This window comes from Typopeltis vanoorti, chromosome 7 (genome assembly GCF_054136105.1).
Source record: "Typopeltis vanoorti isolate ZY-2024b chromosome 7, IOZ_Tvanoo_1.0, whole genome shotgun sequence".
NCBI classification, from domain to species: domain Eukaryota; kingdom Metazoa; phylum Arthropoda; class Arachnida; order Uropygi; family Thelyphonidae; genus Typopeltis; species Typopeltis vanoorti.
In genome coordinates this window covers 97,066,244-97,092,449 of record NC_143555.1, presented here as the reverse complement: position 1 = coordinate 97,092,449, position 26,206 = coordinate 97,066,244, and the positions used below count along the sequence as shown (strand labels likewise).

The 26,206-nt window shown below is 33.6% G+C and overlaps 1 protein-coding gene across 5 annotated transcripts in view; it reads left to right on the top strand.

Annotated features, from left to right (window-relative positions):
• The window catches only part of LOC150104886 (uncharacterized), a 695,785-nt gene that overhangs the window by 203,779 nt on the left and 465,800 nt on the right, over nucleotides 1–26,206 (top strand). For all 5 annotated transcript variants that reach the window (XM_090395398.1, XM_090395401.1, XM_090395397.1 and 2 more), the window contains exon 8: nucleotides 15,923–15,991. In XM_090395398.1, the coding sequence (XP_090251524.1) occupies nucleotides 15,923–15,991 (69 nt within the window). The remainder of the gene's footprint in view (nucleotides 1–15,922; nucleotides 15,992–26,206) is intronic.

Genomic DNA, 26,206 nt, shown 5'->3' with positions numbered 1-26,206 from the left:
CTGCATTGTGAACGGAGAACCTGTGAAACAAGTAAAACATTTCACCTACTTAGGCACGATTTTTTAGTGAAGATGGTAAATTAAATATGGAAATAGACAACAGAATCAATAAAGCTGGTATAGTAGGAAGTCAATTGAATAAATTCATATGGAATAAGAGAGAAATTAGTCGGGAAAACTAAATTAGCTGTATACAAGACAGTGTTCAAACCAGTTTTAACTTATGGATCTGAGAGCTGGGTCAGAAATAAAACACTTGAACAAAGACTAGAGACCACAGATATGAGAATCCTGAGAAAGATTAGAGGCATGAACAGATGGCATCAATGGCAATATCATATTAAAAATGAGGATATTAGGAAAGAACTCGACATTGTCGGCATCCAGGAATGCGTTAGGCAGAGCTAATCTGAGGTGGCATGGTCATTTAAACAGAATGGGCGAGGAAAGATTGGCAAAACAAATATTCTCTGCCAGGTTGACAGGAAAACGAACCAGAGGAAGACCAAGATATAGGTGGATTGATACGGTATAAAGTGTCTTAGACGACAGAAATATAAGATCTGATAATATTGGAGTCTTGACAAGTAACAGACTGGTTTGGAGGAAAATTGTAGATAGGAAGTTAGTAATGATGTAAATTTTTCATGTAGAACTATCATATCCTCTACACCCCCTTGAGGATACATGGCAGGAATTTGATGATGATGATGATTGTGCCAAACCAGATATCAAGAGCAAGCCCTTGAAGATCCTGTAGATTGACAGTGGAATCAGTTCTGGTAATTGTTTATTATTTCAGAGGTTACTTGGTTTTATAGAAGTTGAGTGTTAATGGTTTTCTCCCTGGCTTTAGAAAAAGAATGAGAAGAATTGCATGCCAGTGTGACAGTAAATATATTCTGAGGAATGATTGAATATGAGTTAATTTTCAGGCTGCAGATAGATACCACTAGAATAGGTGACATAGAACAGGAATGGATTTTGAAGACTCCTTCAGAAAGATAAGAGAAATTACAAATAATGTCTTCAGTACTAGGAGACTTTGGTATAAAGTTTGCACAAGATTTTTCAGTTCTCTTTCTGTCAAATAATGAAGTGGTGAGTTGATTGTTGGAATGATAGGAGGTACATTTACCAAGATTGTCAATGTAAGAATTGGAGAAAAAGTGTGCTCTGAACATTGCAAAAGTATCTGAGTGCAAAAGAGATAAAAGCAGTGTTTGATAAAAGTTGTAGCCAATAGCTTTGGCAAGAGATCAGAAAGCATGTCTGTCAATTTGGATATGATGCAAGGTTTTATTCCTTTCAGAATCAGTGTTGGATGTGTTGGTGTAAACATAAAAGGAAGATTGAATCCTTTCCTTCATGATTACATGGTGATCAAAATTCATTATCACCTGGAGTATACTCCAGATGATGACCGTAATGTGAAGGTCGAAACAGTGAGTGATTATTTTGGTATATATTAAACTGAAGTTTTACATTCAGTACAGTATAAATTAAAACAGCATCATTCCCAAAGTGGTAAAATTTAGAATTTTACTGGGATTGTAAACCTATGGAAAATTATGGAAACTACTGTGTAGTTTCCAAAATTTTTATAATGAAGGAAGATAATTCGATGGACACATAACCACGGTAAAAGAAAATGATTTAATTAAACATCATTTTAAGAAACAGTCTTTGTTGCTGTAGGAGTTCCTTCTTCCTGTCACTTTCATTCTTCTTTTCTTTATTTTCTTATAATTTACTTCTATTTAATTCAAGTATGTCCTCTAGCAATGTCTATATGGGTTGTCCTTTTCTTCTTTTCCCTGCTATCTTCCCTTCTTGCTGTAGAAAATACCACTTTAACAAACTTGCTCATTTATGTGGATTCTGCTCTTTAGCCATCTTCATTTTATTTGCATGCCCAACTCAAAGTTACATGCTTTCAAACATCTAACTATTATTAGAGAGGAATATGGTAAATGATTTGAGCAAGAATGAGTCCAGTTAATTTTCATTTTTCAACCGATGCCATTGTGAACTGCCCACCATTCAAAGTCCCTGTTAGTCTCATGCTAAACAATCAGATAATAAAGGCGATATGAAAACTGAAGATAAAGATATTCCAAATGTTAAAGTAATTACTTTGAAAGATTGCCTAATGAAATAAGTCATGACAGCACATGATAGAAAACATTCAAGAGGAATGTAATTACGAATACATATCAATACTTGAAGTATTGATATGTACTCCTACCATTCTAGCATAGCTGATCATGGTAAATTTCTCCCATCAGTTCTTCTGAACACTCAATGCTTTGCTTAATGATTTTCCAGAAAGAGATAAGAAAAAGTTTTTCATAGATACCAAAAAAAAGTCTTCTAACCCTGATGGCATTTGATGGTTGTTCTAAAGGTCTGTGCTCCATAGCCGACTCCCATTCTATGTTGCCTATATACATTTTTTTATTTCACTGGTGTCTATCCTGTAGTCTGGTGGATGCATATTAATTATTTGCAGTGTACTTGCATCATGGATCTGCGGCATTGCAGATCCATGATGAGTTAGCTGTGAAACAGACAGTAATCTTCATAACCCTTATCTTCCAGATCATTGTGATTAGGTTTATAATCCCAGTAAAATTCTAAATTTTACCACTTTGGGAATGATGCTGTTTTAATTTCTACTGTACTGTACTGATAAACCTGTCATTTTCTAATGTATGTATTTCTGTAAATCACTTAATTCACACTTTTTTACATTTAATACCTGTTTAATTAATAATCCTGCTGCATTGATACTGATAATTTTGTAGTGTCCTAATGTATTCCATTTAATCACTCACTTGATTCTTGTGTAATTTAGATTTAAGATTTGTTTAAATTTCTAGTGGTCATGGTGTTTTGAGAACATTGGACAGTGTATAATTAGTGGGTCAGAGGTCTACTGATGAATTTATGGTTACGTGATCGTGATTCATCTGGTAAAATGACTAATCCACAAGGTTTTGGAACAAAGGGTGCCAGAAAATCAGTGGTATACCTGTATAAAATCATGTTTACAAATTATACAAAGAAAGAAAAGCTGTTTTTTGTTATGAAGCACCCCTTTTTTGAAGAATTTCCAACTGGATTACAGAGATGCTAGATAAATGAGATTATATTAAATAAGTATCACATAATAATAAAAATAAAATGTTATTAATTACCATATTTGCCAACATATGACGCACTTTTTTCCTTTGAAAATAGGTCTGAAAAACAGGGTGCGTCTTATACGCTGATACTCAGTTTTTTATTACTTTCATTTCTTGAAATTTTCTCTCTTCCGAGTTACACGATTTCTTTCTTGCTTCCTTGCTGTGTTGGGAGAACATTCCAGTTACGTAGAATTCAGTGGATGCAAATATTGTCGTGGTTGTTGTGAACGGTGATAAATTTTTGCTGTTAAATTTTCTCTAAATTTCTTGGCAAATTATGGCTGAAAAACGTCGGCATACAAGCTATTTGTGATTGCATATGCTAAAGAACATGGAAACAGGGCTGCAGAGAGGCATTTCGCCCCCCCCCCCATAACTGAGAAAATGATAAGAACTTGGCGGAATCAGGAAGACGATCTGAAAAAAGCAACTCACAGTAAACATAACCTACGAAGTGGAACTGCAAAATGGCCAGAACTTGAGTCAGAACTGAATACTCGATTTTGGACCACAGAAAAGTGGGACTTTCAGTGTCTACAAAAATAATTATTCATCGAGCGAAAGCGATAGTCACTAACAGAAGGATTGCTAACTTTACTGGATCAACATCATAGTGTTCGAGATTCATGAAGAGAAACGCTATGTATGTGGACTAAAACAAAAATATCACAAAAGATGCCAACTGAATATGAAGAAAAAATTATTGAATTTCATCGATTCGTCATTAACGCAAGGAAACGAGAAACTTGTGCAAACAGGAAACATGGACGAGCTTCTGCTGACTTTTGATATGCCCTCAAGCAAAACTGTAGATTCCAAGGGTACAAAAGGTGTTACTGTTAAAACTTCAGGGTACAAAAAAACTCACTACTCAAGATATTCTGGAGGTTATTGAAATGGAGGAAAGAGTGCTGTAAAAGGAATTAGAGATGATAAAGAATGAAAACTGGAGAAAAAGATATCCATGAAGTATGGAGTAATTACTTTGAAAAATTGCTAAATGAAATAAGCAGTGATAGCACAGTGGTAAAAAATACTCAACAGGCATGCAGTCAGGAATAGATATCCATAATTGGATATGTATTACTGATGGTTGAAGTCGAGCTCTCATAGTTGAAATGCTGATGGGACAAAATTGCCGCCAATATTGATTTTTAAAAGGAAGATGCTACCCAAAGAAAAACTGCTTAAAGGAATGTTTGTACATGTTCACGCAAAAGGCTGGATGGATGGATGGAGGAGGAATGAAGTTATGGATAGATAAAATTTGGTCTAGGTGCCCTGTTGAAGAAGCCTGCCCTGCTAGTATGGGATCAGTTTCGTTCTCACAGAACAGAAGATGTTAAAAATAAACTCAAGGAATTGAAAACTCAGTTAGCTGTAATTCCAGGAGATCTAACTAGTTAGCTTCAACCTTTAGATGTCTGTATTAATAAACCATTTAAGAGATTTATGAAGAAGTGGAACAGCTAGATGCAGTCTTCAGATTTTGAGGTTACGCCATCAGGAAGAAGGAAGAGGCCTAGCATTTCACAAGTTTGTGAGTGGGTCAAAACTTCATGGGATGCTGTGAAAACTGATACAGTGGTTAAATCATTTAAGAAGTGTGGCATTAGTAATGCACTGGATGGTACAGAGGACAATTTGTTGTATGAGGACTCAAATTCTGATTTAGAAGAGGTTTCAAGTGTCTCTTCATTTAGCTCTGGAGATGAATTTCTGGGTTTTGACGAAGAAGATTAAAAGGTGGGTACTCTTTCCTAGTTAGATTAGATATTTGTTGAAAGTAGACCTACTTATTACTTTATAATTGAAATACTGTAAATTCATTATAATATTCAGTGATAAAGTTTTTTTCCTAAAAAATGTGTTCAAAAAAGGGGGGGTGCGTCTTATATGCCGGCAAATACGGTAATTTGACGTGTGCATTTTTGATGGTAAGGATGCCACAGTATACTTTGGACCAGGCTTGATGAGACTGTGTTGATATTGTTAATGAAGATACTTTGTTTTAATACTTCATTCACATTTAACATAATCCACCATGTCATAAGCAAGACTTGTAAATATTATTTGTTGTTAGTCTCTTGCTTGTAATATATTATTCATATAAATGCTCTGAGTTTTGTTTGTTATTAATTAATTATTTAATTAATTATTAGAATTCTAATAATATTTAATTATTAGAATATGTAATAATAATGAAAAGACTCTATATAAATATGTCATTTATTTTATTTAGTTTATTCTGTAAAATTTATTATAAGAAACTGTATGTAAATTTAAATGTATATTATATGAATTGTGATATATCTTTTTTATTTCTGTATGTAAGAGTGATTTTATGTAATTCTTCTGATTGGATTTGATTGGCTGCTGAAGGAGAAACGGAGTTTATTTTAGTTAGCTCGTGCTGAGAATGTGAGCTACTGTGTATAAAAAGAGAAGCCAGTGGATATAAGCTGAACTGGTTAGAACCAGATTTTGGCAGGAAGAAGGAAAGTAGTTGATTGGAAAACGAAAGTAGTAGGGGAGAAGCTTTAGAGAGAGCATAGAAACCGGTTGTGTGTAACAGAACGGGAAGGGATATATGCCGTAAATCGACTATGAAAGGACTGGGAATTAATAGGCATTGTGAATTACTTCTATGGGAGTTCTGATACTACAATATTTTCCAAGTGGTTTGTGGAAGTATAGTGCAGAACCGAAGTTAATACATAGAAGAAAATAAGGAATTAGTAGATAACTGAAACCTAGTGCATCAATACTTGTATATTTCTGTGTCTATAATTCAATTATTATAGTGGAAGATTTCTTTAGAATTGTGTAGCCATAAAGTAAGAGTCTACAAGAATTTCAAATGTGCCTTGGTGAATTCAATGTGTAGAAGCAGTAACCCGGTAAGAGTTGCCCTTTCTGTAACCTGTGAAGCTATAACTGTTAACTCCATCGGATATATTTTAACCTTAGCTGTTGTCGTGACGTTCTATTTTCATGTTGTGTTCTAATCTGCCATCTTGTTTCAAGTCACTCTTATTAATAAAACAACTAATTTGCAAATTGATCACCGATCCAAAAGTAGGGAAATTTATAATTATACTGCGCCACCCTATTTTTAGATTAGTCTATATAAAACAGTAGGATCAATTCTTAATTAAGTTAGCAGTCTTCTCATATAGGCCGAATTATTTACTATTCTACTTGGGGCACCCGCAAGATTCGAATTTTTTATGAACGGTGCAATAAAAGGGAATTCAGGCAAACACAATATTTAGATTGATAAAATAAAACATTTAATATATGATATATAACAAATACAAGAATTCTACTTTTAAATGAAACAATACAAATAACTTAATACATCTTGCTAAGTCATTCATTCCAATTCAATGTTCTAAACTTTAACATACAATTCACAGCTTCAAAATTACAAGCTTTCCTAACTCAAGTTAATAAAACAAAACTTCTCATTTGATCAGTCTGCACATATCTATCAGTTGTACTTAATGTTTAAATTCACAGCAGGCACTAATCAAGGTAGACAATATTCCAAGCAATCTTATTTCGGACCTTGAACTTCGAAGATATTATAGTTAATGTTAGAGTAAACAAAGATGTATGACTACTCTTACCAGATACAATCTTCAATACATCAATTTATTGTGAGCACACTTATGAATTAACTTATTTAAGCTAGCGGAACACATTAAATAAAATTCTCCAACGCTTTAACTGAACTACTGTTAATCGCGCTTCACTACTCTAAACAACAGCAATAAGGTACTGATATCTTTCCTTGTTTACTTTTCTCCAACTAGTTAATTTCCTTATAATTCTTCTCAGGGCAACATAGAATTAAGACGTAATCCTAGACTAACTGGAACTAATCAGAATTTCCCATTGAATGTCCAGTTCTTTATTTATCCGATTACGACATCAATTTTCCTCTACAACAACAGCTGATCTCACTTGCAGCTGAGTATATGATTCACCACGTTTTTGCTCACTTTTAAACACTATTCTCATGAATTTCTGCCCTAAAGAATTTATAATTTTCCTTCACTTCTTTGCTTGTATCCTACCTTCCTTCAGGCTCCGCAAAACTCTCTCTTTTACTCTAATTCCTGATTCTTCTTGCCTTTCTTTCTCCGTTTGGTTCCAAGGTCACGCACTCTTCGACTCGTGCTTGTTTATTTCATGCGTCTCCATGACAACCAATGAACGCAAACATTTCGCTAATGTAATACAATGCTCTACTACTACATAAGTGATTACATAACGTTAAATTTTTACAAATAAGAATAAACAGAATATTTGAGCTACTTAATCAGCTTTTTCTTTACGTATACAATTATTTATAATAATTGTTACTATAAATACTTTTGTTACTTTATATATATTTTAGTTATCATAAATTTCTACACATATTATTATTTAATATAATAGTAGGTTAAGTTTAGAATAAATATTTAAATAGTAATCCTTAATTAAGGAACAATAAATAATTTTTATACAAATCATGATTAATATATAATAAGCAATGTTAAATGTGAATGAACAAAAATAAATTACACAACATAGTTTCATTCACAATTTAACACTGTGGTGTTATGTCGATTAATGGTCGAATGTTAGATGTACTGAAGTACTTTCCCCTCCAAATAATAAGTGGCATGTTGTTCTATTAGATGTTAGCTGATTGAGAAAGAATAAAGTGTAGCCTGTCATAAGATAATTATTATAACATCTGAAGGTCGAACTTTTAAGAACTATTTTCAACTTAATTGACTGAACATAAAAAACTGATAAATGAATGTTTGATAATTTATGGATTGTAATTATTCTGAATACTTTAAACTAAGCTAATATATTTATGATAAGATACATCCAGTTGGTTAGAGTGAAATATGTCAGAGAAATACTAATGCTTTGTGAATTTACAATTGTTAACATTAGTCATGATTCTCAAACCTAATTGAGAAGTTTTTAATGTATGAATGTGATTTCTTATAATATTTTAATTAGATAATCTTTTGCAGATAGTTATACTTAAATGTATATATTGTACTTTTCCACATTAAATGTTTTCTTTTGTTGAGTTAAACTTGGTGTTTGCCTGATTTTCTTTCGTTGCACCGCTCATAAAATTATTCAGACCTTTGCAGAAGCCTTAAATACTAGTAATAGCCTCGGCCTGAAGATAAAGTGATAATATAAGTTTAGTTGATGATTGATTCCTCTATATTATATCGACTAATCTGAATATAGGGTGGTGCATTATAATATTAATTTCTTTATATTCAGATGAGCATCATCTGAATATAATCAACAACTAACCAAGTATAACGGAAATTAAAGAGGTAGAGATAAGAATAAATAACCAACATAAATGGAACAGTCAGTTAAGTGGGACGTTCCAACAGTATGTAATTAGGTTTAGAAGGTGAAGAACTGATAGTCTGAGTGTAGCTATACTTAGCAGATAATCATAATCATGAATAAACCAATAATGAGTAAAGGAACTAAACAAACTCAGAATTTTAAAGAGCTGAAAATAAAGAATGAAAAGGAACATAAAACCTGCTATGTACATGGCAAGCCAGCGACATGATGGGTGCTGGCCATTTCATTTTAAAATGTTTAAAATTTTTTTTTTTAAATAACTAATTTTTTAACAATAAAACTGACAAATGGGATATTACTGTAATAATTAACAAAACAAATTACCATAAAAAAATTCTAGACATTGTTAATGATACGAAGACTTACAAAGAAATCGCTGAAGATCATACTCCCAACGTTAAAAACAAATTCAAAAATGTATACATTAACTCAAAGAAAGAAAATTAGATAAATACACTGTTAAAAAAATTACTCCCCTGTGATTTTAAACTGGGTTGTCCTCTACACCCCATAATTTCATTCAAACATACCACAACAGAGTTTACTATGAAATTTATCACATGCTTGTTAAAACTTTTACTAAACTATTCAAAATTTATGATTAAAAATTACTGATCAACTCTTTCAACATATTAAGTAAACCACCATTTCTTCTAATTATATTCTCTCTTTTGATGTATCTTCTCTATATGCCAATGTTGATATGCCCAAAATCCTGCACGTCTTTCACACACTGCTTATAAATGACCAGAACATACCAAATTATTTTGTCAGACATCCTCTCAATAATACAAATAATAATCTGCGCAAGGGTCAAAGCTGTATAACTGAGAGGAGACCTCCATATAGCCTTTAAAGGAATGTGGAGAACCGATCAGGGCTTCTGACCTAATATCCAATCCTCACCTTCTCTTGGTGCACCCTGTTGGGTATCTACCTGGATACTGAACGAACGAGGATGGGCTGGCAATTTGGGATTTAGCCAACCAAATTGTATTCTTATTGGCTTAAAACAAAATACAAAATGATGGTACAACATGACAAAATTTCATGCCGGCTGGGGCGTCGCCTGGTTAAACAAGGCCCCCATTGTTTTCGCCAGGGAACCAGGACAAACAGCGAAAAGTTGGCTACTGGAACAAATCTGAAAACACGCCCCAACTCAACATTACCAGCGTTAAAGATTCAATACTATCAACATAAGAAGCCTGAATGGCAAAGAAATGGAGCTAGCTGAGGAATTAGATAAGTACCAGATTGGCATAATAGGAGTGACTGAAACAAAAAAAGACAACAACTGGTGAGATCTTTCTGAGCAATAAATACAAAATGTTATATTCAGTCAATGACAATCAAGGAAAAGAATGAGTAGCCATAGTATTCAACACTAAATATGAATCTAATCTTCTTGAATAGCAGGCAGTCTCAAGTAGAGTGATATGGGCAAATATCAGAATGGTGAATTGGACAATGAGTCGTATTTGTGCCTATGGTCCCACAGAAGATTCTACTAAGGTAGAAATGGAGGAATTTTTTTGAGGCTTTAGAGAAAGCAACTGACACAATAAAAAAAAGGAAAAGTTGGTCCTTGTTGGGGATCTAAATAGCAGAGTAGGAAATGATTGTGAGACATACAAAATTATTTTGGGAAAATTTCGAGAAGAGAGCAAAGCTAATAATAATGGCAGATACCTGTTGGATTTCTGCTCAGGACATGGACTGGTTATTACTAACACCATGTTCCAACATAAAAATGTGCACAAATTCACATGAAGAGAAGAGGCAAGGAATAAGAAAAGTTTCATTGACTATGTTATTGAGATGATTATATATATGAGATGATTTGAAATTGGAAGTGATCACTATTTAGTCTTGAGCAGGATAAAATTGAATTTCATATCGAAAAGAATAACATGTAAGAAAGTTTTAAAGCGAATAAAAGTTGAGCAGCTCTCAGATGTGAACTGTAGACTAAAATACAAAGATTATTGAAGAAAAAATGAAAGAGATTGAGAACAGGAACCAAACCTTGGAGATTCAGTGGCAAGCCTTGAAGAAAACCCTGATTGATTCAGTCAGAGAGGCATGTGGTGAGGTTGTATGCAAGAATGGCAAAATCAGAACTGCATTGTGGACACAAGCAGTGAAGGAAAAGAAGAAAGCATATCAAAAGTTCCTGGCAAATAAGTCAGCTTGTGCTCTTAGAGAATACAGAGACACATGTAAGAAAGCTAAACAGTGTGTAAAACTATTTAAATAAAAGTCATGGGATGACTTTTATTTAGGTAAAAATTTAAATTATCAAGAAGTGGCAAAATATTCTGGAGGTTGTTGAAGAAGCTTAGGAATGGAGGAAAGAGTGCTGTAAAAGGAGTTAGAGATGATAAAGGTGACATGAAAACGGAAGAAAAAGATATCCTTTAAGCATGGAATAATTACTTTGTAAAATTGCTAAATGAAACAAGCAGTGACAGCACAGTGGTAAAAAGCACTGACCAGGCATGCAATCAGGAATACATATCCATATTTGAAGTAGAAAAAGCAATCAAAGACTTCAAATATGGAAAGGCAGGAGGAGTAGATGATGTTTGACAAGAAATGCTGAAATGTGGTGGTATAAAAGTCTTACAGTGGCTGCACTGCATAGTTCAGAAGACCTGGACAGAGGGACGAATTCCTGATGATTAGAGTACAGCTGTCATAGTACCCATATATAAAAAGGGAAATAAAACTGAATGTGAGAATTACAGATGTATTTCCCTACTGAGTGGTCCTGGTAAGATCTATGCAAGTATACTTGAGAAACGGTTGAGAAGAATTGTGTAAGAAAAGCTTGGTGAAGAACAAGCTGGATTCAGGCCAAATAGAGGCTGTCAGGATCAGATCTTCCCTTTACGACAAATAGTTTAGAAATATAACAAAGATCTGTATTTAAGTTTTGTCGATCTGGAAAAAGCTTATGACAAAGTGCCAAGAAAGAAGCTATTGTATATGCTACAGTTATATGGTGTCAATGGGGCATTATATCGAGCAATACTTAGTCTTTATTTGAGTTGTAAGGAAGTACAGGAAGATGGTTTAATGTTAAATCTGGTGTGAGACAAGGATGCACATTATCCCCTCTGTTATTCATTATCTATGTGGATCACATTATGAAGGAAAGTGGTATTAAACATGATATCAAAATTGCAGATTTTAATCTCAGCTCTTTGCTTTATGTGGACGATGTTATACTTCTAAATAAATCCATTACAAGTCTGCAAGATTCCCTGACTAAATTGAATAATTGTTATAATAGATATGGTATGAAGGTCAGCAATAAAAAGACAAAGACAATGAAAATAGGCAGAATCATTGAAAATGTCAACTGCGTTGTGAATGGAGAATCTGTGGAAGAAGTAAAACATTTCAGCTACCTAAGCATGATTTTTAGTAAAGATGGTAAGTTAAATATGGAAATAGACAACAGAATCAACAAAGCTGGTATGGTAGGCAGTCAATTGAATAAATTCATATGGAATAAGAGTGAAATTAGCTGGAACACTAAATTAGCTGTATACAAGGCTGTGTTCAAACCAGTTTTAACTTATGGATCTGAGAGCTGTGTCAGAAGTAAAACACTTGACCAATGACTAGAGACCACAGATATGAGAGTCCTGAGAAAGATTAGAGGCGTGAACAGATGGCATCAATGGCAATATCATATTAAAAACGAGGATATTAGGAAAGAGCTTGACGTTGTCGGCATCCAGGAATGCGTTAGCAGAGCTAATCTCAGGTGGTATGGTTACTTAAATCACTTAAACAGAATGGGAGAGGAAAGATTAGCAAAACAAGTGTTCTCTGCCAGGGTGACAGGAAAACGACCCAGCGGAAGACCAAGATATTGATGGATTGATACGGTACAAAGTGCCTTAGATGATAGAAATAGAACTCATAATGTTGGAGTCTTGTCAAGTAACAGACTGATTTGGAGGAAAATTGTAGATAGGAAGTTGGTAATGATGTAAATTTTTCATGTCGTACCATGATATCTTGTATACCCCTTGAGGGTACATGGCAGGGATTTGATGATGATGATAATCTGTGCAAATTTCTTCCAATGCATTGGCCATTTTTATGAACAAACGTTTGGTCTTCCCATGGGCCAAAACATCAGCAGTCTGACAGTCTGTTTGACAGACATTAGCAGACTTTTTTTTGCCCATGTGGAAACTCAATTCCTGTTTCCTTCTTTACTCTCTGGCATCTTTTATTATAGCAGATATGTTAATGGTGTGCTATGCATCAGGAATGTGAATGTCAGACAACAGCTATTTCATTCTTTTAACACATTTAACCATTAAAACATTAAACATTTTAAAATTTTCCATTGAGTGGGAAGAGAAGAAATCCATAAACTTCTTGATCCTCATTAGATCCAATCATCACATCAGTACTTAAGTATACTGCAAACCTTCTAAAATTGTGAATTATTTACATTTCATCTCCTATCACCTTAATTATATCAAAAATTTGGTTATATTGATACAATTCATTAACCCCCCTTACAAATAATCATCCTTGTCACTGATTTAAACCAAGAAATCACACATCTAAAAAAAGATCTTCCATTCTCAACAGTATCCCAACAATTAATAGATTATGCTATTCACTTAGTTCAAAATCATGTACTCTCTTCACAAAGAAACATATCAAATCCCATATAGTCTTAAAATTCCCATGTATTCACATCTTGAAATATTCAGGTTACAAAATTATCTTCATTCGCAGTAACAAACTGAAAAATTTTCTAAAACACAACACTGCTATAGCCTAGACCAGCATGTTATTGTGGCATTACATTTATAAATTTAATATATAGTGAGGATGCAAAACCTGTTACATTGGATCTATCATTCGTTCTATGAAATTGCATCTAATTATGCGTTATCAAGATTGAAATATTCCCACATCAGACTACTTACCACTGTTAAAAAAAAAAGATGCAAATAAAAACAGTAGCAACAACAAAAATCCCACCACTGGGATATCCTTATATGCAATACAATCCAGAGATGCCCATGAAATTGAGGGCTCTATTATCGATCTCCAAGAAAACAAAACAAAATTACATCGCTCTGAATCACTAAAGATAAGAACCACCCAATATTCAATATACCAACACAAAAAGACCCTACATACTCTCTCCCTCATGGCAATTAAATAAAATAAATTACTCCCCATTACTTTGAAACCAAGTGCTCAGTCACTCTCAAACCAGTTGAAGTCCCTGATACTCTCCTTGTAATACGACATTTCATTAAACTGTGTAGGAAGCTCACTATTATCTCTGTTTGACACCTGGTGACATTTTGAAACGAAATATTGACACATGACAGGTTGCTGTGTACTTAACATGTTTTATGTTCCTTTTTATTTTTTATTTTCAGTTCTTTAAAATTCTTAGTTTGTTTTGTTCATTTCTTTGTTATTGGTTGATTTATGTTTTTGGCTATCTGATAAGTATATCTACACTCAGACTATTGGTTCTTCATCTTCGGCACCTCCTAATTACATACCGATTAAGTCTCATCAAGTTTCAGCCAAAATACTGTCATCTTTACCTTCAAAAATGAACACAAGTATGTCAAATTATTAATGCTTATGTAATATAATCCCATTTATTTGGCACCTCTATAACCTAGGTGGATAATTCTTTAAAAAAAATGGGGGGGGGGGGGGGCATTCTATTACCAAAAATGGCTTTGTTTTGGCAAATAAAGGAGAGTGCAGCTGAAATATTGGTAAGGATGGTAAGGATTAAAAGCTTAAATTAAAACAGAGTTAGGAGTCTCTGTTGACAAGGGTTTTAATAACACCATATTGTTGAGATAGGGCAAGATGATGGAAAAGTTTGTGTAGGTCTAAAAAAAAATAATTAGGTTTATTGGAATAAATACAACACAGAGGAATAACTAACACAAGTTTAATAGTTACTATATTTCATTTCTGTCAAAGAGAAATGAAATAAACCTATTACTATTCCCTGTATCTGGGACACCTCAGAAAAATAGCCAGTTCTTTAAAGAGTATAATCTCTGCACTGTTTTCAAGCCTAATTTGAGGCTGACTGCTTATTTGCTTTCTAAGGATTCTCTCCCTACCCTTTCTGTTCCAGGTGTTTACACGGTTCCTTGTCATTGCAACTTGTTTAATGGTCAAACTGGAGATCTGCCAGTATCCTCCTTGGAGAACACAAGAAATACATCTACTACCACAACTATTGTCATTCAGCTCTAGCTGACCTTGCCTTGGATGTCTGCATGGGATCAAATGGAAAAAAAAAACTACTATGCTAAACTACTATTAAAATTTTAATATTGTATCTGTTTTGTTTCTCTTTGACAGAAATGAAATATAGTAACTATTAAACTTGTGTTTAGTTATTCCACTGTGTTGTACTTATTCCAATAAACCTAATTATGGGTTTATTATATTGTAATGTTATACAATTGTAGTAGCTTGGGAGTTATATTCGGTGATATTTAGGAATATTTAATGAGTCATATTATAGTTAAGAACAGGAGTTCCCAATATTTTTGTTTCCTAGAGCACATTCTAAAATACCGATCAGGCAACGGGCACCATCTATTTTTTCAAGCAATTTTTTTGAATTCATTTTGTTAAATGAATACATACAAAGTTTACATTATAATCAAATGTTTTATTACTTAAAAGTTTACATTATATAAAAATTTAAATATATATATGTAAGTTAGTGTGATCTTTGGCATTTCATTGGCCAGTGCTTCATAATTAGGAGAATATGGTGATATTCCAGTTCTTAAACTGGAATGAACAACTTCGAACGCGCGTCTACTTTACATTGTATGCGTTTAATACTCGTCATGTGTCATTAACGCATGCATCATATAGCATGCTATGAATTGTTGCATGATTATTTCAAACTATACGGCACACGTTGAACAGCGGCGGGCACACACAAATTGGTTGACGGGCGCCATGGTGCCCGCAGCCATAGGGTTGGGAACTCCTGGTTAAGAGTATTTGTTGATGTACATCGTGATTGTACATCAACAAATTCTTAACAAATTCATTTTGAGGCATTAAATTTGCCAGTAGCTTCCGAGTGATACCATAAGCAGAAAATTTTCAGATTTCTCTAAAATCTTTCTTTTCTGTAATTTTTTTAGAGAGAGAGAATAAAACAAAAATGCATGTTTAGGTCTTTATGATGAGAGATTGTTGTCTTGAATTATAATTTTTTCTTATGTGATGTGATTTTGCTATATACTTGATTTATTTATATTATGTATTTATATTAGACTAGCGAAGATGAAAGATCTGATCGCCAGAATCAGCTTATGAAAAAAATGATGGAATCACAAGAGAAGGTATGTTAGAATTTGCCAAATGAATACGTCAGTTGTAAAGAAATTTGGATGAAATATGCTTGTATATGTATTTTATTGTGCTTGACAGTATCATTTTTTTTCATATGAAAAAAATAATATACCTTAGTCACATGGAGGTTTTATGAAGGCATATGATGGTTTACAGAAATGATTTAGCAAAGAAAAGGAATACACAAGGTCTTTGGATTTTATGATTGACTGAGCTTTTATATCTGTCATCATTCATCATTAATTCTCCTTAACAAAACATTTTAGACCTTTTATCAACTGTGACTATCTTGACCTTCATTAATTAAAATATTATATTTCTTTTTCACTCCTCAACACGAAAAGGTTAGAAAATACACTACTACTTCAAGTTCTGCATGTTTGGCTTGTGTATTTTGTGCTAATGTGATTTTTTGATGACTTTTTGAGAAATTTCTGTTTTGGATGGTGTGTGCTGGTTCTGTATCAGGGTTGCCAATAGATTTCAATGCTATCTAGCTAATAAAAAAAAAAAGATAACTTAAAATATAGCTATCCTTTAAAATAATCCAACAGCTCTTAGCTTTTTGGAGGGACAAAATAAATTTCAATAAATTATCAGATGTAATTAATGCCAAAAGTAAAACCATACAAACAAAAGTTTAGAAGAATATGGTTGACAAATCATTTATTAAAAGTTTGATTAAAAGAAAGATAATCCTATTAAAGCTTATTGCAATGCATGCAAAAAAGCTATTACTGCTAAATATAGTGATCTGGTAAATCATATGAAATCCAGTAAGCATACTAGATAATCATAATGCAATGGCTTGAATTAAAGATTCATTTTGATATTATGAGAAACAGTGTTCCAAAATTTTACATGAAATGCACAAAGCCTCCTTACTTTTTTTGTATTCAGTTATTGAAGGAGTTCTGAAGGTTAATAAAATTTTTGAATCAAGTACTGCTGATAAAGTGAAGTTTCTAGATGATCTCACCCTCCTTATAAAATCAGTTGCTGATCAACTGATTCTTCCAACTACCAAAATTAATCCTCTTAAAATATTTGGGAATTTTGAGACCCAGTGAGATATAGATTTGAAAGAGAATTGAAGAATTAAGAGGGATTGCCAGAACTCACAAAGGAAGAAGAAGCTTTTTAAGACAAAGATGAAAAAATTTTCTTTTGTCCTTATTTAAACTGAAGCAAAGACTACCAGAAAATTTGCATGTTCTCAAAAGTGTTATTTTTACCTGTTGAAAAAAGTCCCTCATCCAGTTAAAGAATAAACTGTTACTTTGATGGAACACATGGAATCATTTGAAAAAGTCATGCTGCTTCTGATTATTGGTATTAAAAAATTCATTTAATTGACTGGAAATGTAACACCAATACTGAAGGTTTTTGGAGAGAGAGAGGTTGTGTAGCATAAAGGTGCAACAGATGCAACCCATTCAAAGAACTTTCAGAATTTGCAGTTTTGATGTTAACTTTCCTGCAAAGGCTGAAGTTGAATGAATATTCAATAGCATGAATAAAATAAAATCTAAGAAATAGAATGGAAGCAGAAATGCCAACTGTTTTATTATATGAAAAATTTGGCTTGATATGGCACAAAAAATGCTGCAAAACTGCTCCCCCAAAAAATCAGTTTGAAAGCTATTGAAACACTTGCGACACACTCAGTACTATCAACATAAGAAACCTGAATGGCAAAGAAATGGAGCTAGCTGAGGAATTAGATAAGTACCAGATCGATATAATAGGGGTGACTGAAACAAAAAAGACAAAAACTGGTGAGATCTTTCTGAGCAATAAATACAAAATGTATTTATTGCTCAGAAATATATTCAGGCAATGACAATCAAGGAAAAGAAGGAGTACCCATAGTATTCAACACAAAATATGAGGCTAATCTTCTTGAATGGAAGGCAGTCTCAAGCAGTGTAATGTGGGCAAATATGAGAATGGGGAACTGAACAATGAGACTTATTTGTCTCTATGGTCCCACAGAAGGTTCTACTAAGGTAGAAGTGGAGGAATTTTTTGAGGCTTTAGAAAAAGCAACTGACACAATGAAAAAGGAAAAGTTGGTCCTTGTTGGGGATCTAAATAGCAGAGTAGGAAGTGATTGTCAGAGATGTTTTGGGAAAATTTGGAGAAAAGAGCAAAGCTCATAATAATGGCAAATATCTGTTGGATTCCTGCTCAGGACAAGGACTGGTTATTACTAACACCATGTTCCAACATAAAAATGTGCACAAATTCACATGGAGAGAAGAGGCAAGGAATAAGAAAAGTCTCATTGACTGTGTTATTGTTGATAGTGATGTTTTCTCCCTGGTGCAGGACACCAGAGCATACAGAGGATTTGAAATTGGAAGTGATCATTATTTAGTCTTGAGCAGGATAAAATTGAATTTCATATTGAAAAGAATAACATGTAAGAAGGTTTTAAAGAGAATAAAAGCTCAGCGGCTCTCAGATGTGAACTGTAGACTAAAATACACAAAGATTATTGAAGAAAAAATGAAAGAGTTTGAGAACAGGAATCAAACCTTGGAGATTCAGTGGCAAGCCTTGAAGAAAGCCCTGATTGATTCAGGTAGAGAGAGGCATATAGTGAAGTTGTCTGCAAGGAGAGAAAAATTAGAACTCCATGGTGGACACAGGAAGTTAAAGAGGCAATGAAGTAAAAGAAGAAAGCAAATCAAAAGTTCCTGTCAAATAAATCAGCTCGTGCTCTTAGAGAATACAGAGACAAATACAAGAATGCTAAACACTATGTAAAACTAGCTAAACAAACGTCATTGGAGGACTTTGGCAAGAATATAGAAAATAATTATCAAGAAGGTGGCAAAATATTCTGGAGGTTGTTGAAGAAGCTTCGGAATGGAGGAAAGAGTGCTGTAAAAGGAGTTGGAAATGATAAAGGTGACATGAAAATGGGAGAAAAAGATATCCTTGAAGTATGGAGTAATTACTTTGAAAAACTGCTAAATGAAACAAGCAGTGATGACAGCACAGTGGTAAAAAAACACTGACCAGCCATGCAGTCAGGAATACATATCGATACTTGAAGTAGAAAAAAGCCATCAAAGGCTTGAAATGTGGAAAGGCAGCAGGAGTAGATGATATTTGACCAGAAATGCTGAAGTATGGTGGTATAAGAGTCTTATAGTGGCTGCACTGCATAGTTCAGAAAGCCTGGACAGAGGGACGAATTCCCATTGATTGGAGTAGAGCTCTAATAGTACCCATATATAAAAAGGGAAATAAAACTGAATGTGAGAATTACAGAGGTATTTATTTCCCTACTGAGTGTTCCTGGCACGATCTATGCAAGTATACTTGAGAAACAGTTGAGAAGAATTGTGGAAGAAATGCTTGGTGAAGAACAAGATGGATTCAGGCCAAATAGAGGCTGTCAGGATCAGATCTTCACTTTATGACAAATAGTCGAGAAAGCATGGGAATATAACAAAGATCTGTATTTAAGTTTTGTCGATCTGGAAAAGGCATATGACAAGGTGCCAAGAGAGAAGCTATTCAATACGCTACGGTTATACGGTGTCAATGGGGCATTATGTCAAGCAATACTTAGTCTTTATTTGAGTTGTAAGTCAGCAGTTAGAATTGAAGGAAGTACAGGAAGATGGTTTAATGTTAAATCTGGTGTGAGACAAGGATGTACATTATCCCCTCTGTTATTCGTTATCTATATGAATCACATTATGAAGGAAAGTGGTATTATACATGATATCAAAATTGGAGATGTTAATGTCAGTTCTTTGCTTTATGTGGATGATGCTATACTTCTAAATAAATCTGCTAAAAGTCTGCAAGATTCTCTGACTAAATCGAATAACTGTTGTAATAGATATGGTATGAAGGTCAGCAATAAAAAGACGAAGACAATGAAAATAGGCAGAATCATTGAAAATGTCAACTGTGTTGTGAATGGAGAACCTGTGGAACAAGTAAAACATTTCAGCTACTTAGTCACAATTTTTAGTGATGATGGTAAATTAAATATAGAAATAGACAACAGAATTAGCAAAGCTGGTATGGTGGGAAGTCAATTAAATAAATTCATCTGGAATAAGAGAGAAATTAGTCGGAACGCTAAATTAGCTGTATACAAGACGGTGTTCAAACCAGTTTAACTTATGGATCTGAGAGCTGGGTCAGAAGTAAAACACTTGACGAAAGACTAGAGACCGCAGATATGAGAGTCCTGAGAAAGATTATAGGCATGAATAGATGGCATCAATGGCAATATCATATTAAAAGCAGGATATTAGGAAAGATCTTGACATTGTCAGCATCCAGGAATGTGTTAGCAGAGCTAATCTCAGGTTATATGGTCACTTAAACAGAATGGGCGAAGAAAGATTAGCAAAAGTGTTCTCTGCCAGGTTGGCAGTAAAACCCCAGAGGAAGTCCAAGATATAGGTGGATTGATACGGTACAAAGTGCCTTAGACGATAGAAATATAAGATCTGATAATGTTGGAGTCTTGACAAATAACAGACTGATTTGGAGGAAAACTGTAGATAGGAAGTTAGTAATGATGTAATTTTTTTGATGTAGTACTGTCATATCCTGTACACCTCTTGAGGGTATATGGCAGGAATTTGATGATGATGAAACCCTTGCATCATTGCAGAAAAGGATGATGAAAACCAAAACTTTAACCCTTGGTCTTCATCAACACACTGAGAACCCTAAATAACAAAGTGAAGTAAAATTCATTTATTATTATTATTATTATGGTTTCAATTTAAAGTTTCTTATTTAATATCAGTATTATACATTACGTAGCATTATTAATGCTAAAATACAACATCACTGGAGAAATGATTAAATATGGTGGCAAAAGTGTGGTTACAGAAATGCACCAACTATGTAATATGGTATGCAAAGAAGGGAAAATGCCAGAGAAGTGGGTGAAATCGATATTTGTGACATTATACAAGAAAGGAAATAAGCTAAAATGTAAAAATTATAGAACAGTTGCTTTGAAGAATCATGTTGGTTGTAAGGTGATGATGATGATATTGAGAGAAAGATTGAGAACACAATTGGAAGCATACCTTGCAGATGAGCAAGCAGGATTTTGGAAAGATAGAAGCACAATTCAACAGATTTTGACAATGCGGGGAATAATAGCAGAGAAAGCTAGGAGAAAAAACAAAAACATATATATACCTGCTTAGTTGATTTTCAGAAGGCATTTGACAGTATTGACCAGAAAGCGACATTAGCAGTGCTAGAATCCTATGGAATTAATAGAAAATTAATAGTTATATTAAAAGATGTTTATAAGAATGCAGTTGCAGTAGTTAGAATAGGTAATGATTTCAGGAAATGGTTTAGAACAAACAGAGGTACTAGACAAGGGGGACCCAATATTACCAAGTATTTTCATCACACATTTAGAAAGAGCAATGGATAAAATGAAGGAAGATGCAAAAGGAATATCGGTATATGGGATGAGAATTAACAATCTGAGATTTGCAGATGACATTGTTATTATGGAAGAAGAAGAAAGAGATTTACAAAAAACATTGAAACTGTTAAATGAGGAACGAAAGAGATTTGGACTTGTTATGAACTTGGAAAAAACAAAGACAATGGTATTTGGTGAGAAGAACATGAAACAAAAGATATTTGGGAAGTGAAATGACATGTGATTTGGACTGTAAAAAAAAAATAAAGATCAGGATTGCAAAGGGAAGAACAAATCTGAAGGCCATGGATAACATCTGGAAAAGTAAAGTGATTAGCCTGCAAACAAAACTAAGAGTGCTGAAACATGCATCTTTAGTGGGGTACTGTATGGATCTGAAATGTGGGTAATAATTAAGGACTCAAGAAAAAGAATTTTGTCATTTTAAAGAACTTGTTACAGGAAGATTCTAAGAATAGGATGGATACAGAAAATCCCAAATGAAAAACTCTATCAGAAGATACAACCAAAGGAGAATCTAATGCAGAAGATTATAAAACAGAAGCTGCAATTATTTGGACACATGCAGAATGAGTGAGGACTGGAAGATAAAGACATTCATGTTTGGTATTATGGATGGTGTAAACAGAAGAGGTAGACCATACAGAGACTGGATAGACGACATAAAGGACTTGGATGTACAGAAACTGCAACACTGTGCACTGGACAAAGAAAGGTGGAAGAAGATAGTGAAGGAGGCATAGGACACCAATGGGCAGTAAGCCCATGGTTCGTGATGATGATGATGATGAATTGGCCTCTATATACAAGCAGCCTAGTTATGAAGAAACTTCACATGAAAACTATGCTTACATTTATATATTAACCTTTATATAATTTTTTGGCATTTTTAATTTAATTTATAACCAAGTGAAAAATTCCTCTGGGTCTTTTTCATGTGATCTTAACTAGTGTTGCCAATTTAGCTCTTTTGGAGCTAGATCTAGCTCCAAAAATTTTAATCTAGCACCTAGCTCCATATCCAGCTCCTTCAGAACTTGTTTCAGCTCTTTTTAGTTGTTTTTATAACCTACTCTTAAATAAATTGTTTTAAAAGTTTTCCAGATGTTTGCATTTGATAAAGAATTGTATTGTATGTTTGGCGTGAGTATCATGCGTTTCAAATGCGCAGTGACATCAGTCAGTCACATGGCCCAACAGTCTGCCATTTGGTTGCCTTGAAGTTGATAGCACCGCTACAAGTTAGTCTGTTGCACAATGTTCTGGTTGGTAGTTACGAAGTGAGTGGGAAGCTTTCAAAGACTGATCGTAATTTGTTGCAATAAAGAATTTGTATACCCTTATTCAAAAATGAGCAAAAGACGAAGCTTACAAGCAAAAATTTAGGAGGGAGTGGTTGCAAATGGGAATGTTTAATAAATGGCTGTGTGAAGTTCCTGGTGATGCTACAAAAGGTCACTGTAAGTTTTGCAGACGTAATATAGCTACTAAATATTGTCAGCTTGTAAAGCATAGTGTAACTATGAGACGTCTGGCTGCAGTTCCATATAAGGCTGTTCCTATTACGAATATGCTTGTTAAGAAATCTGATGAGACAAAAATCTTTGAAGGCAGCTTAGCATTATTTCTTGTTGTCACTCATAGTTCAACAGTTGCAATCATCTAAGTAGATCTTTGCAAAAATATCACCTCAGACAGTCAAATTATGCCAAAGGTAAAAATGCACTGAACCAAGTGCTCTGCAATTGTAAAGAATATTCTAATCAAGCATTTTGAAGAAGATCTAATTGTGGACATTGGAGATAGAAATTTCAGCTTGCTAATAGATGAATCGAATGATATCTTTGAAGGTAGCTTAGCATTATTTCTTGTTGTCGCTCATAGTTCAACAGTTACTAGATGATTGCAACTGTTGAACTATGATTGCAACTGTTGAACTGTCGCTCATAGTTCAACAGTTGCAATCATCTAGTAGATCTTTGCAAAAATATCACCCCAGGCAGTCAAATTATGCCAAAGGTAAAAATGCACTGAACCAAGTGCTCTGCAATTGTGAAGAATATTCTAAGTGAGCACTTTGAAGAAGATCTAATTGCAGACATTGGAGATGGAAATTTCAGCTTGCTAATAGATGAATCGAATGATATCACAGCGAATAAGATTTTAGGAAAAGCCATCATTTATTATAGCAAGAAATTCAACAATATTTTACATACATTTCTGAGCATAGTGGTTCTAGAAAGTGTGATGCTAGTGGTATTGTGGCTGCACTGAAAAAAAGAGCTCTTGACCAAGAAACTGGACATTAAAAATCTCATTGCAATTGGAACAGACAATGCCAGTGTTATGGTTGGTGTCAATAATGACGTTTATGAACACTGAAGGCATATATATTCCCTCCTTAATTTTAATTAGATGTGTATGGTATTCATTACAACTGGAAATGTATCACACTTGTGCAGAATCTCTCCCAAGAAAATTAGAATTGTTAGTTGTCGAAATATATAAGTGGTTTTCATATTCTTCTTCTTCAAGACAAGCAGCATACAAAGAGCTTTATCAAACTATCAACGAAAATGATGCTCCTCTGAAAATTGTAAGCAACTGTGCAAAGAGGTGGCTCTCCATTAAACCCGCAGTAGACATAATTCTCAACCAGTGGTTGGATTTAAAAACTCTGAAGTTGTAGTGTGACTGAGAAATGTTACGAAGTTCCAATTTTGTGGGAGATGTACAAAGATGAAAGGAATCTGTTGTACCTTTTATTTTTGCATCCTGTTCTAGTTCAAGTTCAGCAAGTTAACAAAATTTCGAATCTAACAGTGCAGATAAGATGAGATTATTTGAAGACCTTTCTTGTTTGATTTGCTCTGTTGCTAATATGTTAGTGCTGCCATCATTCACAGTTGACCCTCTAGAGTCAGAGCTTGATGACTATTTGGATCCCAAACCATATCTTGGTTACAGATTTGAAAGAAAAATTTCAGAGTTGAGATACAAAAGAAAATAACACAAAATGATGAGCAAAATCTTGGAAATAGAACAAGACAGTTTCTTCTTGGTCTCTTCAAACAGCTTAAGCAAAGTTTTCCTGAAAACGTGAATATTTTAAAAATAATATCTTCCTTTTCTGTTGACAGTACCCTAAAATATATAAAAGAACCTGTTACTCCCATTTTAGAAATAATGCTGAAAAGAAAAAGATGCTGCTGAATACTTGTACAATATTTTCCACTTAAATAAATGGACAAATATAGAAAACACTGAGCTATTCTGGACTGAAGTATGAGACTTGCAAAGATGCATCTGGCATGAATCCATTTAAAGAAATTGCTGTGTGCAATAAATTTATTAATACTGCCAAATTCTAATGCAGAAATTGAACGAATTTAGTTCCATGAATATAGTTAAAACTAAATTAAGAGACAAGATGGAATTGTCAATGCTCACAGCTATTTTCAGTGAAGTATACCTCAGGCATAACAACAAGTGCTATACAGACTATCATTTGCCAGCATCTACACTGAGTAATATTAGAACAATGGCTACATATAATAAAGCTGAAAATCTAAGTGAAAACGTGAGTGAATTAAATGGAGAAGACCACTTGGAAGATGTTTTTCACTTAAATGCAAGTATCACTTCAACTTGAATAAAGTTAAGTAACTGAAAAGTATCAGTTACTACTTCTAAAATTTTAGCTTCAAAGTTTTATTTTTAACTCCTTTTTAGCTCCTTTTTTTTTAAGATTTAGCTGTTTTTAGTAATTTTCATTTGGCAACAGTAATCTTAACAGGCACCAGTGTTACTAATCTTTCCTCTCATTTTATTAAAATAACTGACTATAATGAGATTAGCTCAGGTCACACATTCTTTGACTGTCAAGTTCCCTCCTAATACCTTCATTTTTCATATAATTCTGCCACTTCCTTGCTTTTTTTCAGAAATATATCAGCAATCTCTTATCTTTGATCAGCTGATAACTTTCTAATTCCATTAGTTTCCAGGTCCATTAGTTATAATTGGTTTGAACACTGTTGCATAATTGCTAGTTCAATGTTTTGGCTAATTTTTCTTTTATTTATATAAGTTTATTCTTTTGACTTCCTACCATACCAGCATTGCTTATACTCTTGTTTATTTGCAATTTAATTTTCCATCTTCCATAATAATCATTTCTAAATACCTAAAATATTTTACTTGCTCTATAGGGCTTTTCAAAGAATACAGTTGATGTTTTCCATGTTTCTTCCTAGTTTCATAGTTTGTCTTTTTATTGTTGATGTTTGTTAAAGCAATTAAATCAGTTTAGTTAAGCAATTCTGAAGATGTACTGAATTCGTTTAGGTATATAACATCTGCATAAATGTTACATTGACTTCTGTGGAGTGAGGACATACTAGGAATTTTTTTTGGCAGTCCATGAACCAGCAAACAACATCATAGCAAATGCACACCTTCCATTATTATTCATGTTCAAATATTTTCATTATGTATGCTAACTGTTATTACCTATTCACTAGTTTTTTAGTTTACATGTAATTATCCTTATGAGTGGAAACAAAAAAGATTTACATGAAACTAGTTTAGAAATCAATAAAAATAGTTTAAAAGTTCTATTTGATTCTTTAATTGTGAGCCTAATACTAGAAAAATATTCCTAATATCATATGCATAAATTTGGAGATATCAATTTTAAACCAACTAAAACTTTTTGATAGTTAATATTTGGTCCTTTTTTTTACTAAAT